The 16,183-nt window shown below is 54.2% G+C and overlaps 1 protein-coding gene across 1 annotated transcript; it reads right to left on the bottom strand.

Annotated features, from left to right (window-relative positions):
* Positions 1 to 7,800: 7,800 nt before the first annotated feature.
* On the bottom strand, positions 7,801 to 15,903 carry SELPLG (selectin P ligand). Its single transcript, XM_038763472.1, is given in 3 exon segments — positions 7,801 to 8,984; positions 8,986 to 9,661; positions 15,682 to 15,903. Coding segments are annotated over 3 exon segments (1,287 nt in total). The 5' UTR covers positions 15,719 to 15,903; the 3' UTR covers positions 7,801 to 8,410.
* Positions 15,904 to 16,183: the final 280 nt, after the last annotated feature.

The raw sequence follows: 16,183 nt of genomic DNA, 5'->3' as shown, positions 1-16,183 counted from the left end.
ATCATTATTATTATTGTTATTATTATTATTATTGTAAATGGTTTTCAGCAAGCAGAACAGAAGGCTTGGCAGGGGGCTCTTTTTTTGGGTCAGACTCATATCCATCCCTCCAGGGCCTGTGTCCAAGCAGACCCGCACAGATGTACGGATTGCTTAGTACAGTGCAAGTGCTTAGTACAGAGCTCTGCACACAGTAAGTGCGCAGTAAATATGATTGAATGAATGAATGATTGACGGAGGGTCTCAGGAGTCACCTCAGGCCTGGGATGACCCCTCTGCCTGGCTGACCCCCACCCAGGGCCCGGATCTGCCCAAGAATCCCATTTCCCAATGGCTCCGGCCTTTAAGGAGGCTCCTGCCTTCTCTCCAAATGGAGTCCACCCCCCCACCCAGCCGCCTCGCCCTCCCCCTCATCACCCGGGACAGTTTCCCAACCAAAAAAATCTGCCACTCACCACCCCCTCCTCCCCTGGCCCCACCTGGCCTGCCCTCCCCCCACCACCTCGTCTCCATCCCCTGCCCCTCTGCCAGTCAAACCCCTGGCAACCGGGGGCCGGCTGGCGGCGGCGGGGCGGAGGATGGAGCAAGTGGCCCCCTCTTTGGGCGACAAATTCTGAGCACCTGCTATACAGCCGCAGACCAGCCGGCTGTGGTGGGCTTCCGGGGGGATTCCAGGGGCGCCGACGGCTGCACGGGGAAGCGGACTGCGGGGCCGAAGCGGGATCCAGACACACACATGAATAGTGTGTGCCTGCATGCATTTGTGTGTGTGTTTGTGTGCGCACACATGCGTGTGTCCAGACTTGCCAATGATTCCTGGCCAGCATGCTGCAGGAGGATCCAGGGAAAGACTCATTAATTAATTCATTCATTCAATCGTGCTTACTGCGTGCAGAGCACTGGACCAAGCGCTTGGAAAGTACAATTCAGCAATAAAAAGAGACAATCCCTGCCCACACCGGGCTTACAGTGTGGGGGGTAAGGGGGGCATATCAAAACAAGTCAACAGGCATCAGTATAAATAAATAGAATTATAGATATATACATATATACACAAGTGCTATGGGGCGGGGAGGGTGGTAAAGGGAGTGAGTCAGGGCGATAGGGAAGGGAGGGGGAACTGAGTAAAAGGGGGGCTTAGTCCGGAACCTGTCAGGGGTCATGGGTCCTGGAACTGAGGGGTGGGGCCTCAGGGGTCACAAGGCCGGGGCCCCAGAGGGTCATGGTTTCTGAAACCAGGGGGTAGGGACACCAGGGGCACAAGGTCCTGGAGCCCTATGAGGGGCAGAAGGGGTCAGAGGGTGAGGCTGCAGAGGTCACGTGCTCCTGAAGCAATGAGGGAGATACAAGATGATCAGGTCAGACACAGCCCCTGTCCCACACAGGGCTCACAGTCTAGGTGTTGAATCCCCATCACACAGATGTGGAAACTGAGGCCCAGAGAAGTCAAGTGCTTAAGGTTACACAACAGGTAAGTGGCAGAGCCTGGATTAGATCCCAAAATATCTGTAGAAAACCCTCAGGAGCTGGAATGATTTCCGGGGGTTCCCCAGATGACCCCTCACTCCAGAGTTGGGCCGGCCTCCTCCGGGATCCCTCCAAGGATGGACAGATGGCACCCGGGAGCCATAGAGTAGGCTCTTGACAATACTACTACTACTACTACTACTACTACTACTACTACTACTACTACTACTAATAATAATAATAATAATAATATGGGCATATATCAAGGGACAAAAAATCCTAACTGATGCCCCTCCATGCCCTTTCCTACCTAATCCATGGGGGTCTCCTGCTTGGGCATTCTTAGGTTATTAAGGGGCACCATGCCTAACTCTTAAAAGGGAATCGCTCTGCTCTTGCCCCGTGGGGGCTGGGCCAGGGTAGGCAGGCACTTGGCATGTCCAGGATCAGTGGTGGTGGTGGCAACAGCTGCCCCCGTGGCCTCAATGTGGCTTGAGCTTCTATCTTGGGTTGGGGAAGACTGTCTGTCTCCTTCATTCCCTGCCTTCTCCCGGAGGTCGGAAAATTAGAGTCAGGGTGGGCCAGGGGCAGCTCTGAGGATCTCTGCTATGTGGCCGCCCACCGCCAACGCCGCCCGCCCACCGCCAACGCCGCCCGCCCACCGGGCTGCCGGGGAGAGCACAATTACGGTCAGCCCCTCCCCAGCCCACCTCAGCCCCCCTCAGTAGGCCCCAGGCCCCGAATTTAGCCCAGAGCCCAGGGGCCGCAGGCTCTAATTACCCAGCCAGCCTCTCATGTGGTCTCAGACACTGCCCAGCTCAGCCCTGGGGGTGAGGTGCAGGGTGGCGGGCAGCAGGGCAGGGGTGGGGCTGAGAGACCCCCCCGCCTTTCCCCTTAAAGAAATTGGCACCGTTTCCCAGGAGCTGGAGCGGTCTGGGCTGGGAGCCCCCCAAGGATGGAGTCGGGGGTTGCCTGGTTGTCCGCAGGGAGCCAAGCAAGGGGCTCCCTGGGGGCCACCACAAAATGGACCCTATTCTTTCAATGACCTCTGTGGGGCCGGGCCCGAGGGCAGAGGCAGCCCAGGGCACGGACATGCAAAGGTCTTGCTCTCTGGGCACACGTGACCTCACCCAGTCGTTGTCCACGTGGATCGGAGGCCCATTTGCTGACATCTCCCAGCTCCTCAGGACCTTCCAGCAGCCACCCGTCCCTCTCCGTATCAAACAGAAACTCCTCGCCACCAGATCCAAGGCCCTGAATCAGCTCGGTCCCTGGACTTTTCCGCGCTGCCCTCCCACTGCCACCCGGCCCGCATGCTTCGCTCCACTAAATCCCCGCCTATTCACTGGGCCTTGCTCTCGTCTTTTCTGCTGTCAACCCCTAGCTCACATCCTCCCTCTGGCCTGGAACCCCCTCCCCATTTACATGAGAAGCAGAGCAGCCTAGTGGACAGAGCCCGGGACTGGGAGTCAGAAGGACCTGGGTTGTAATCCCGGCTCCGTCACTTGTCGGCTGGGTGACCTTGAGCAAGTCACTCAACTTCTCTGGGCCACAGTTACTTCATCTGTAAAATGGGGATCAAGCCTATGAGCCCCATGTGGGACAGGGACTGTGTCCAACCTGATTAGCTTGGATCCACCCCATTTTACAGTTGAGGATACTGAAGTATAAAGAAGTGACTTTTAGACTGTGAGCCCGCTGTTTGGTAGGGACTGTATATGTTGCCAACTTGTACTTCCCAAGCGCTTAGTACAGTGCTCTGCACACAGTAAGCGCTCAATAAATACGATTGATTGATTGATTGATTGATTGACTTGCCCAAGGTCTCACAGCAGGCGAGTGGCAGAGCTGGGATCAGAACCGCGACTCCCAGGCCTTTGCTGTTTCCACTATGCCACACAACTTGGATTTTGTGCTTACAAAATGAGCACTTAATCAATACCGCACTTGTCGTTATTATTATTCACCCAACAGTGGGACAGGATTTTATCCTCTTGTTACATTTCAACCCATTGTGTCTAGTTGTATCCTCCCTGGTTCTGAGGAAGAGACCGTCCTCATATGAACTCTTCAAACACCAACATGTTCACTGCCCGATCCTCCAGGGAATTCGCCCGTCTTACTTCCTATTGTGGCCTAGTTGTCCCAGGGGGAGGGACTGAACCTTAAGAAGCATTCCCCAGACGCCGAGGCATTTCAGCCCGCATCCTAAAATGCAGAACCTCTTCAGCGGCTCCCCCCACTCCTCCTCCTCCTCTCCTTCTCCGAGCAGTACATCTGCCCGACATCCGATCTCTACGTCGTCCCTCACGGACGTGAAACTGCCAAGTCCTGGGATTACACGAGGCCTGGAGGGCAACGGAAAAAACCCTGCTGGACGATTCCTCGCGCCACCCCTCCAGCCCCCCTGACCCCTGACCCGCAGCCCCTGACCCTCCGGCCCGCTGCGTCCATTAATCGTCCAAACCTCTAGCTCTTGCAACCACAGGCTCACCAGATGCAGACTAGCCGTAAACATTCCCATCCATCACGAGAAAGGCGGTGGAGAATTTGCCGTTTATTAGACCCAAATGGAAAATCTCTGCTGCGAAGGAGGAATGTAAACACGATACATCTCCACTCCGCGTTCCGCTTCCCAACTGCCGGGGGTTCTGACTCCCTGGAATGTGGGGGAGATCCCAGGTGGGCTGATCTCAAGCTGGTCTCGAGTTGACCTGGTGACCCCTCTCCCTGGGTTGCAGGGGTCCCTGCCCTGTTCCTGCCCTTCTCCCATCACCCCTCTGGCAAACCCGTAGCCCCTCTGGATGCTGGAGAGGCTTCCTGCCCAGAGTGGTGCCACCCCGTCTGGGCCTCGGGGAAGGGCTCGGCTGGGCCTTGTCAGAGAAGGCAGCCGAGAGGGCCGGAAAAGCCCCTCTCGGAGGCTCTGGTTCCCCCCGCTGTCACCCCGGGGCTGGATCAGGAGACCCTGGTTCCAGTTGTTGAAAGCAGCGACAACTGGAAGAGTGGAAAGTCGGAAGAGCGGAAAGTCCCCCCGGGCCCGAGGACCTCCAAGAGGCGACAACTTACCCGAAGTTTGCCTCAGTCTATCCTCCCCGCCCCCACAATCCCGGCTCCTGATTAGAGCCTGACGTCGCCTCTCTGGGGTCCTCGGTGGGACACTGAAAGCTCCCCAGCCCGCCCTCCCTCCCTCCCACCTCCAGCCGGGCAGCAGTGGAATATACTGAGTGCCCGCTTGGTTCAAGAGAAGCAGCACAGCTTAGTGGATAGAGTCCGGGCTGGGGTTCTAATCCTGGCTCTGCCACTTGTTTGCTAGGTGGCCTGGGGCAAGTCACTTCACTTCTCTGCGCTTCAGTTGCCTCATCTGTCAAATGGGGATTAAGACTAAGAGCCCCACATAGGACAGGGATTGGGTCTTATTCACTCCAGTACTTAGTAAGGGGCTTGGCACGTAGTAAGCACTTAACCAGTACCATATTTAAAAAAAACTAAATGAACAAAGAAAAAAGGTGCAGAGCTCTACTGAGCACCTACTGGGTGCAAAGAGCCTGCTGGCAACTATGTACTATGTATTTGGGGATCAATTGATAATATTTATCGAGCATTTACTCTTATAGAGAGAGCTGTATTAAGCACTTGGGGGGAGTACAATAGCGAAGCAGTGTGGTGCTGTGCTAAGCACATGGGGGAGTACAATAGAGAAGCAGCATGGGCTCATGGGAAGACCACGGGATTAGGAGTCAGAAGATCTGGGTTCTAATCCCAGCTCCGGCAGTTGCCAGTTTTGCAACATTGAGCAAGTCACTTGCTTTTCTGACCCTCAGTTTCGTTATCTGTAAAATGGAGATCAGATCCCCATTCTCCCTCCCCCTTAGAATGTGACCTCCAGTAGAGGGGACTGTATCTGATCTATCTTGAACCTTCCCCAGTGTGCAGCACAGTGCTTGATACATGGAAAGTGTTTAATAAATACCCTAATTTTCTGCCTGCATCTCATAGTGGCATAGTGGAAAGGGCTAAGGTCAGGGCATCAGGGGACCCAGGTTCTAATTCCTGTTCTGCCACTGCCTGCAGTGTGATTTTTGTCTTGCTCACTCAACCTCTCTGAGCCTCAATCAATCAATCGTATTTATTGAGTGCTCACTGTGTGCAGATTTCTGTACTAAGCAGTTGGGAGAGTACAATACATGAGAGGTCGTTAGGCTTGTTCCCTGCCCACAGTGAGCCTCAATTTCCTTCTCTGCAAAATAGGGAGATCCCTGCCCACCCCCACCCCGTCCCCAGCCCCCCACCCTTCAGACAATGAGCCCCGTGTGGACAGGGACATTGTCCTTCCGATGACCTTCTATCCCACAGTGCTTGACACAGAGTGAGAGCGCTGGATGGTTATGGGTTCTAATCACGTCTCCGCCACTTGCTGCTGTGTGACTTTGGGCAAGTCACTTCACTTCTCTGTGCCTCAGTTACCGCATCTGTACAATGGGGATTGAGACTGTGAGCCCCACGCGGGAAAGGGACTGTACCTACCTGATTAGCTTTCATCTACCCTAGCGCTTAGCTCAGAGCCTGGAACATATGTTATTATTATTATTATGGAATTTGTTAAGCACTTACTATATTCAAGGCGTTGCATTCACACAGCAAGTTCTTAACCCCACAGTAATGATTATCATGATTATTACATCATATATTGTAATGTTAATATTAATACAATACTCATTATAATAATGATAACTCAGCTGCCCCTTCGTCTATCTCCTCGCAAACTTTGGTTCTCCTGGAGTCCCATGGAGGAGCCGGAGGTGGGATGAAGGATTGGCCCCAGGCGTCCTGGTCCCCAACCGGGATTCCCGGCTCCTCAGTTTCCCCATGGGAGGGCGCACTGAGTACTCAGGTTGGGGGGAAGGAGGAAGCTTCTCCACCCTCAACCAGCCCGTGCCATACACATCCCCCCAACCCGGAGCAGCAGGAGCCCTCGAGTATCATCGCACTCTGCCCCAGATTTCCTCTCCCCCCATTTCCTGCCCCCCATTCTGTCCACCCTCCACCATCCATCCGTCCCTCCATCCGTCCCTCCCCGACCTTGCGAGAGGGAGGGAGGCGACCAGCCGCAGGGCCAAGGCCCCACCCCAACGGCAAGAGACTCACTGAGGAGGAAGAGGCCACCAAGTCACACCCAGAGCAGGGTGGGAGCTTCCATCCCCAACCCCAACCCCAGGCATCGGGCCTCTTCCCCTTGTCAACCCTGCCATGGGGAGCCAATGAGAAGTTTCCCAGAAGCCCCCGGGTTTTCCCAAAGTTCAGCCGCCCCATTCCAGCTCACCAACAATCCCGGTCAGGGATTGTAGCCCTATTTAGCCAAGGTGGACACTGAGGTGAGACGATCGGTTTGAGTCACCGGGCCGGCCAGGGATAGAGCTGAGACTGGAAACCAGGTTCCTTGACTCTGACCCTAACGCCCCATCTGGGGCTGGGTAGATGCTTGGCTGGAGAATTTCCTCCCCCTTCCTATCCACCAGATCAATTGATCAATCAATTAAGAGTATTTATTGAGCACTTTCTTGTGCAGAGCACCGTATTAAGCACTTGGAAGAGTACGCTTACAGTCTAGACAGCTTACAAGACAGCATCTTCGAGGCCCAGAGGAATCCTATCTCCTGGGAGTCTTAAACACTTGGGGACACCCTTCCCTCCAACACACACAGACACACAGACACACACACACACCTCACAACACTTCTGTCCATAACTTTAAAGTCTATTACTTCCTCCTACCTGCTATTTATTTTAGTGTCGCTCTCCCGGGCTCAATCGTTAGCTCCTTGAAAGCAAAGATTAGCTCTACTTACTCTTTCCTCCTCTCCTAAGCACTTAGTAGGGTGGCCTGCCCAGAGAAGGCCCTCCATAAATACCGCCGATCGATTGCCTCCTTGCTCTGCAGGAGCAGGGTAGTTCGAGCGGCAGAGGGGGTGGTTTCAGGAGATGGTGGCAAATGGTAAGATCCCTACAGGTAAAACGGCCCCAGGGGTGAGAATGAATTAGACTGAACCATGGCACTCTTAGAGACCCCAGAGCCACGGGTCATGCTGGAGAGAGAGGAGGGAGGTTTTCAGGAGCAGGGTGGCCTAGTGGAAAGAACACAAGCCTTGAGGGTCAGAGGACCCGGGTTCTAATGCCGGCTCTGCCACTTACCTGCTGGGTTATCTTGAGCAAGTCACTTAACTTCTCTGGGCCTCAGTTTCCTCAACTGCAAACTGAAGATTCGAGACCTGTTCTCTCTCCTACTTAGACCGTGAGCCTCATGTGGATCAGGGACCATGTCCAGCCTAACTTGTATCTACCGCAGCGCTTAGAACAGTGCTTGATACATAGTAAGTGCTCAACAAATACAATAGTCATAATAAGTATGATGTGTTCCCCCAGTATTGGCGAGAACCCCAAGTCTTGACCCCACCGCAGTTTAGATTGGCCAAAAGCGAGCAGGGACTGACTTTTGCCTTGAGTCAGCGGTATTTACTGAGCGCTTACTGTGTGCAGGGTACTGTACTAAAGCACCTGGGAGAATACAATACAATGATAGACAAATTCCCTGCCCACAACAAGCTTACAGAAGAAGGTTGAGGGGCCTAATTTGTAGCAGAATCTGACAGGAGAGATTGAGGAGACTCCATCAGCTTCCCTCGTCTCCCCCTCAGGGAAGTTCATGAGAGAAGCCCCAAGGCACAACAGGAGGCCTCCTCCGTCCAGTAGTAGGATGCCAGTGGTCTCCCGCCATCCCAGCATCCCCAAAGGCTCCAGCAGAGGGAAGCGGAAGCGAGAGGGCGAGGTTGTCCGGGGGGCCGGCCTGTCCCCTCGGCGGAGCCAAAGTCCCTGGGATGCACTCCCTGGAGGGGGCCGGGGGTGAGGGGTCAGGGGTCACGGGGACAGTCCGGGATGGGGTGAGGCACTACTGCTCCGGGAGGAAGCTGTGCAGGGTCAGGTCATCCCCTTCGCAGTCCTCCGTGTGGCCCCGGCCTGGCCTGGAGCCCGGAGCCTTGTCTCGGGCCGGGCCCCCGATGGCCCCGTTGGCCCCGGCCGCCCCCTCACCATCCAGCAGCAGGGAGGAGATGCAGACCATCTCGGTGGAGTAGTTGCCGCGGACTGGGTAGGTGTGGCGCTGGCGGGAGAGGCGGATGGCCAGGACCACAGTGCACACCAGGAATGTGGTGGCGATCAGGGCCAGGATGAGGATGGCCAGCAGGCACTGCCTGACCGGGATAGAGCTGCCGCTGGGCACCGGGGCTGGGGGATGGGACGTCGCCTCGGGGCCCGGAGGGTCGGTTGCCCGGGTCTGCTGAAAGTAGAGGCCGGGCTGGGTTTTGGTCTGTACGGGGCTCGTGGGGGCCCGGGAGGCTGCTGTAGGGGGCGGGACCTTCCTGGGCTCGTTGGAGGTAGGGTGTTTGGGGGACGGATCGCTGGTGGGGGTGGGGGCAGAAGATGGGGTGTCAGTGGTGAGGGGGGCAGAAGAGGGGGCATCGGTCGTGGGGGGGGGCAGAGGAGGGGTCACTGGCGGCAGTGGAGTCGGAGGAGGCTAGGTTGTCCGGGGGGCCAGTGGGCTCGGAGGAGGGGCCAGTGGTATTGGTGGGGTCGGAGGAGGGGCCACCGGTGGTGGTGGGGGCGGAGAGGGTGAGGTTGTCCGGGTGGCCAGTGGGCTCAGAGGAGGGGTCAGTGGGGGTGATGGGCAGAGAGGAGGGATCAAAGGTCACAGAGGAAGAGGCAGGCTTGCTGGTGGCGGTGGGGAGCTCAGAGGTGGGTTCGCCAGGCACGGCAGAAAGCCCAGGCTCGCTGGCAGAGGCATTTAGGATGGCTACGGCTGGGGAGGAAGTGTCGGCCACCTCCCCGGGGTCTGGCCCGCCAGTGGTCAGCGGCTCCAAGCTCTCCGTCCCGGCTGGGGTCGGCAGGGCCGAGGCGGGGGTGTTGTTGACCAGGACTTCCGGACCTTCCGTTTGGTAGGTGAAGTGGTAATCTATATCCTTCTCGGGAGTCGTTACCTCGTTGTTCAGGAAATTTCTCCTGCCCCAGGCAGGCGTCGAGTTCCCCAGGCCTGACATCCAGTTCAAACGGTTCTGGTCTGTGGGCAGCCTGGACCCACAAGCCATCTGGGTTAGCAACAGCAGCGGTAGCAGCAGCAGAGCCATTGGGCTCACCGACATGGTTCCTGAGAGGAGCGGACAAGAAAGAAGGGGAGGGGAGAGTCAGTCGAGTTGGACCCGGGGCAGAAGAAGCAGATGATCCACCCCATTGCCCCCCGATGAGCCCCTGGATGAGAGTCTGAATGCCGAGGGGGCTTCTCGGAGTCTTGACAGAAGCAGATTCACGTGACGCTGTGTGCCCTCGTGGAAAGAGCACGGGCCCAGAAGTCAGAAGGACCTAGGTTCTATACCCAGTTCCGCCACTCATCCTCTGTGTGACCTTGGGCAAATCACTTCGCTTCTCTGGGACTGAGGTCCCTCGTCTGTAAAATGGGAATTAAGACTGGGATCTCCATGTGAGAAAGGGACTGTCTCCAACCTGATTCTAGACTGTGAGCCCACTGTTGGGCAGGGACCGTCTCTATATGTTGCCAACTTGTACTTCCCAAGCGCTTAGTACAGTGCTCTGCACACAGTAAGCGCTCAATAAATATGATTGATTGATTGATTAACTTATATCTACCCCAGAGCACATATTATTTGACACATAATAATAACTGTGGTATTTGTTCAGTGCTTGCAATGTGCCAGGCACCTGTACAAAGCCCTGGGGTAGAGACAAACTAATCAGGTTGGGCACAGCTCATGTCTCACATGCGGCTCACAGTCTTCATACCCATTTGACAGATGAGGGAATTGAGGTACATAGAAGTGAAGTGACTTGCCCAAGGTCACACTGCGGATAAGTGGCGGGGTAGGGATTAGAACCCAGGTCCTTCTGACTCCCAGGCCCTTGATCTATCCACTAGGCCATGCTGCTTCTCTAAGAGCTTAACAAATACTGTTATTATTATTATTATTATCATCATTATTATTCACGCAGAGCCTGTGGCCTGGGGAGGAAAGTGCTGAGACCCCCAGGTTTGAACAATCCTCCAGTCTTGCTTACTAGGTGCCCAGCATTGGCCTAAATGCTAGGCTCAAGAGAAGATCATCACGTTGGACAGGGTCCCTGTCCCACCCGGGGCACATGTTCTTAGGGGTAGAGAGAGTAGCTAGTCTCATCCACATTTAATGGACGAGGAAACTGAGGCCCAGAGAGGTTATGTAACTTGCCCCGGGGTACACAGCAGAGTTCACTTCTCTGTGCCTCAGTGACCTCTTCTGTATAATGGGGATTGAGACTGTGAGCCCCACGTGAGACAGGGACTGTGTCCAACCCAAATTACTTGTATCCACCACAGTGCTTAGTACAGTGCTTGGCACACAGTAAATACTTAACAAATACCACAATTATTATTATTATTATTAATAGTAATACTGATGGCCTTTCCTAAGTAGATAAGCAGGGTGGTTTAGTGGCTAGAACGTGGGCCTGGGAGTCAGAAGGACCTGGGTTCTAACCCCGACTCTGCCGCATGTTTGCTGTGTGACCTTGGGCAAGTCACTTCATCATTTCTCTGGGTCTCAGTTATCTCACCTGTAAAACGGGGATTAAGAGTGTGCGCCCAATGTGGGACAAGGTCTGACTGACTTGTATCTAACAGTGCTTAGAACACACAGTAAACGCTTATCAAGTACCATAATTATTATTATTACTAAGTGCCAAGCACTACACTAAGCACTAGGGCAGATACAGAATATTCAGTCCCTCCTGGAAATCAGAAGGACTTGGGTTCTAATCCCGGCTCCACCACTTGTTTGCTGTATCACCTTGGGTAAGTAGCCTCACTTCTCTGGGCCTCAGTGACCTCATCTGTAAAATGGAGATTGAGACTGAAAGACCCACCCGGAACAGGGACTGTGTCCAACCTGATTTGCTTGTATCCACCCCAGCACTTAATACAGTGCCTGGCACATAGTAAGCACTTATTAAATACCATAATTCTTATTGTTATGTGCCAAGCACTGGACTAAGCCCTGGGGTGGATACAAGCAAATCGGGTTGGACACAGTCCCTGTCCCACGTGGGGCTCACATTCTTAATCTCCATTTTCCAGATGAGGGAACTGAGGCCCAGAGAAGTGAAGTGATTTGTCCAAGGTCACAAAGCAGACAAGTGGCGGAGCCTGGATTTGAACCCACGACCTCTGACTCCCAAGCCCGGGCTCTTTCCACTAGGCCATGTGGAGCCAGACAGCTCTCATTAAATCACTGATCCAACGATCCTTGGCCCTGATTGGACATTCCCCGCCCCCCACCCTACCCAGATGGGCACACAGCGCCGCACTAAGCGCTGGGGCGAGACCAACGGAGTTGGCGGTATGTTATTCATTTACATCGATGTCTCTTTACTTGTATTGGTGTCTGTCTCCCCGCCTCTAGACCATTAGCCTGTTGTGGGCAGGGGTTGTCTCTCTTTATTGCTGTATTGTACTTTCCCAAACGCTTAGTACAGTGCTCTGCACAGAGTAAGCGCTCAATAAATATAGTTGAATGAATGAGTGAAACAGGCCCTCTGGGAGAGATAATAATAATGATGGTATTTGTTAAGCGCTTACTATGTGCAAAGCACTATTCTAAGCACTGGGGAGGTTACAAGGTGATCAGGTTGTCCCACGGGTACTCACAGTTTTAATACCCATTTTACAGATGAGGGAACTGAGGCACAGAGAAGTGAAGTGACTTGCCCTAAGTCACACAGCTGACAGTTGGCGGAGCTGGGATTTGAACCCATGACCTCTGACTCCAAAGCTCAGGCTCTTTCCACTGAGCCACGCTGCTTCTCCAAGAAGATGAGATGACAGAGAGATCAATGCAGATAGAAGGGTCTCCCCAGGGACCCCCAACCTCCCGGGGAGCGGTCCCTCTGTGCAGGGATGAGTCATTTCCTCGAGATGGAGCGGGGTGGGCTCACGGTAGGGCTGCCTGGGACCCCAGGGGTCGGGGGTCAGCTCCGCTCCGAACCCGCTCTTGATTGTCATTTGCTGTTTCGAGACAGAGCAAAATAACTGGAATCGGTTTGGGTGTTTCTGTTACAGTTGACTCTAAACCACTTCCTGGAGCCCCGAGGGGGGTTTGACACAAACAGACAGGCAGACCGACCCACAGAGGCTTTCTGGGAGGGTGGTGTCTACTTAGCTTCACTCGGACCCAGAGGGGGAGGGTCTGCAGAGGCTCTGGCAGCTCCAGACTGGCAGGCTCCAGTGGGCAGGGATCTGGTCAGTCAGTCGATTGTACTTATTGAACGCTTACTGTGTGCAGAGCACTATACTAAGTGCTTGGGAGAGGACAATAGAATAATAAAACAGATACATTCCCTGCCCACAACGAGTTTAGGGTCTGGGGGGGCAGGTATTAAAAGAAATAAATAAAATGACAGATACGGACATAAATGGTGAGGGGCAGGAAGGGGGGCTGGAGAAAGGGAGTAAGTCAAGGTGCCACAGAGGGGAGTGGGAGAAGAGAAAAGGGGGGCTTAGTTAGGGAAGGTCCTCTTGGAGGAGATGTACCTTCAATAAGGCTTTGAAGGCAGGAAGAGTCACTGTCTATCAGATATGAGGATGGAGGGCGTTCCAGGCCGGAGGCAGGATGTGGGCGAGGGGTTGGCGATGAGATAGATGAGATGGAGGTACAGTGAGTAGGTTGGCATTAGAGTAGCGAAGTGTGTGGGCTGGATTGGAGCAGGAGAGCAGTGAGGTGAGGTAGGAGGGGGCAAGGAGACTGAGAGCTTTAAAGCCAGTGGTGAGGCGTTTCTGTTTGATGTGGAGGCGGGTGGGCAACCACTGGAGGTTCTTAAGGAAAGGGAAACATGGCCTGATCATTTTTGTAGAAAAATGATGTGGGCAGCTGAGTGAAGTATGGACTGGACTGGGGAGAGACAGGAGGCTTGGAGGTCAGCAAGGAGGCTGATACAGTAGTTGAGGCAGGAGAAGAGAAGTGTTTGGTAGAGTATACCACATCCAGTTGGCCCTCAATCAGTGCTATCTCTACTACCACTAGGCCGCTCTCCCCTGCTGTTGCAGATCCCAGCGAGCCCGGCTCCAGCTCTTCCGCCAGGTAGACAGACAGACCACCCCTGGGACCCACCCCCTCTAGACTGGAACCTCCCTTTGGGTATGGAACATGTCTGCCAACTCTGTCACACTGGACTCTCCCAGAGGACCTGGGTTCTAATCCCGACTGCCACTTGCCAGCTGTGTGACCCTGGGCAAGTCACTTAACTTCTCTGTGTCTCCATTATCTCATCTTTTAAAATGGGGATTAAGACTGTGAGCCCTGTGTGGGACAGACACTGTGTCCAACCTATCTCGTATCTACCCCAGTGCTTAGAACAATGCCTGGCACATACTAGCCTTCCCTAGTGGTTACAGCATGGGCCTGAGAGTCAGAAGGATTTGGGTTTGAACCCCAGCTCTGCCACTTGCCTGATGTGTGACCTCAGGAAAGTCACTTCACTTCCCAGCAGTTAGAACAGTGCTTGGCACATAGTAAGTGCTTAACAAATGCCATCTTTATTAATATTATTATTCTCTGGGCCTCAGCTACCTCTTCTGAAAAATGGGGATTAAGATTGTGAGCCCCACGTAGGAGAGGGATTGTGTCCAATGTGATTAACTTGTATCTACCCCAGCTCTTAGAACAGTGCTAGAAACATAGTAAGTGCTTAACAAATGCCATTATCATTATTATTATTAACAAATACCATTAACAAAAAAGCCCAGGGCTGTGAACACTACTGAGGAGGGGTCCAGGGCCTCCCCCAGAGCCCTGGACTTCCAGGAAGCGCTCTCCACAGTTACATCAGCCAGGCCAGTGCGAAGCGCCTTCCTGCCCCCCGGGACCACCCTTTAGCAGCTCAGGGACCAAGGTCAGTCAGACAATCGTACTTATTGAGCGCTTACTATGAGCAGAGCACTGTACTAGGAGCTTGGGAGAATATAACATAATAATAATAATAATTGTGGTATTTCTTAAGGGCTTACTATGTGACAGGCACTGTACTAAGCGCTGCGGTAGATAACAAGATAACTTGGTTGGGCACAGTCTCTGTCCCACATAAGGTTTACAGATGAGGTAACTGAGGCACAGAGAAGTGAAGTCATCATCAATCGTATTTATTGAGCGCTTACTGTGTGCAGAGCACTGTACTAAGCGCTTGGGAAGTACAAGTTGGCAACATATAGAGACAGTCCCTACCCAACAGTGGGCTCACTTGCCCAAGGTCACACAGCAGACAAAGACGGAGCTGGGATTCGAACCCAGGTCCTTCTGACTCCCAGGCCCATGATCTATCCACTAAACCACGCTGCTTCTTTCCCTTTATGCTTCTCTAACAATATAACAGATGCATTCCCCGCCCACAACGAGCTTAGAGTCTAGAACCCTGGAAACCAGCCCCAGTGTAGCTTCCCAACCATGGAGCCCCAAAGTAGAGGGGTCTCTGAATCCACCAGGAAGGAGCAAGCCGTGTGTGTTGGGGGGCTACTTTCTACCCCCACCCCCAGAAGGGGAAATGAGGACAAGGTCCTGGATCCAAATCACCTTCCTTCCTGCTACCGGCAGTGAGTTTGGGGAGATCTCAAGACTCTCTCCGGCAAAGCTGGGCTACAGGAAATCGTTCAATCAGTGACATTTATTGAGCACTTACTCTGTGCAGAGCACTCTGCTGAGCATTTGGAAGAGTCCAAAATAGAAGACAGTCACTTCGTTCAAAGAGTTTATAATCTACTATATGCACTGTATATGTATACATATACAGTTGAGCACGAGAGATTATATTAGAATTAGAAGACACTATACCTACTCTCCAGGACCATACAGTCTACTGTGGGCAGAGCACTGTACTAAACACTTGGAAGAGTACGATAGACTCAGTAGACAGGATTCCTGTCCTTAAGGAGCTTCTGTTTGCAGAGCTCTAAGCACTTGGGAGAGTTGGTAGACCTGATCCCTGCCATCAAAGAGCTGACAGTCCTGCTGAGGAGACAGATGGGAATGAACTACAGATGTCAGGGAGAGGACGACCCGAAACAGACCCCAGATGGCTGCTGGGAAAAGCAGGAGGGAAGACAAGCTGGCTCTGCCCCTGCCCTGCCACACTCACCTGCCTCCTTCGTCGGCGGGCAAGGAGGGTGGGTCATGCCGTCCCTACTGGGTGGGTGGAGGGGCGCTTCTGGGGTCCTCTAGCCCACTCTCATGGCCCGCTGGCCCGCGGCCACTCCTGCTGCCCACCTTGGCCGGCTGGGCTGGATGGATGGAGAGGGTGGGCGGGTGGCAGGGAGGGAGGAAGGGAGGACTGGGCGGCGTCGGAAGTAGGCCGCACCCTTGCCCCTGCAGCAAACCGTCCTTCCGTGGGGGAGCGAGAGGCTGAGGGCCTGGGGTACGCGAACAGCCCCGCCTGATGCTCCAGGAACCAGGGCCCGGGGTGTGCGAAAGGAGGAAGCTCGGGTGTGGTCTCTGTGGGCCATGTGACATCCCCTTCCCCCACCCCCACCAGCCTAGCGAGCCCTCCATGGAAAGGCCGAGCCACGGCGGGGTAGGCCTGCCTCGTTTGGAGTGAGGAGCAGAGTGGTTCCAATAGGCCTTCCCTGACTAAGCCCCCCTTT

This window comes from Tachyglossus aculeatus, chromosome 21 (genome assembly GCF_015852505.1).
Source record: "Tachyglossus aculeatus isolate mTacAcu1 chromosome 21, mTacAcu1.pri, whole genome shotgun sequence".
Lineage (NCBI taxonomy): Eukaryota > Metazoa > Chordata > Mammalia > Monotremata > Tachyglossidae > Tachyglossus > Tachyglossus aculeatus.
The sequence above is the reverse complement of the archived record's forward strand: the minus strand, read 5'-3'. Positions and strand labels throughout refer to the sequence as shown.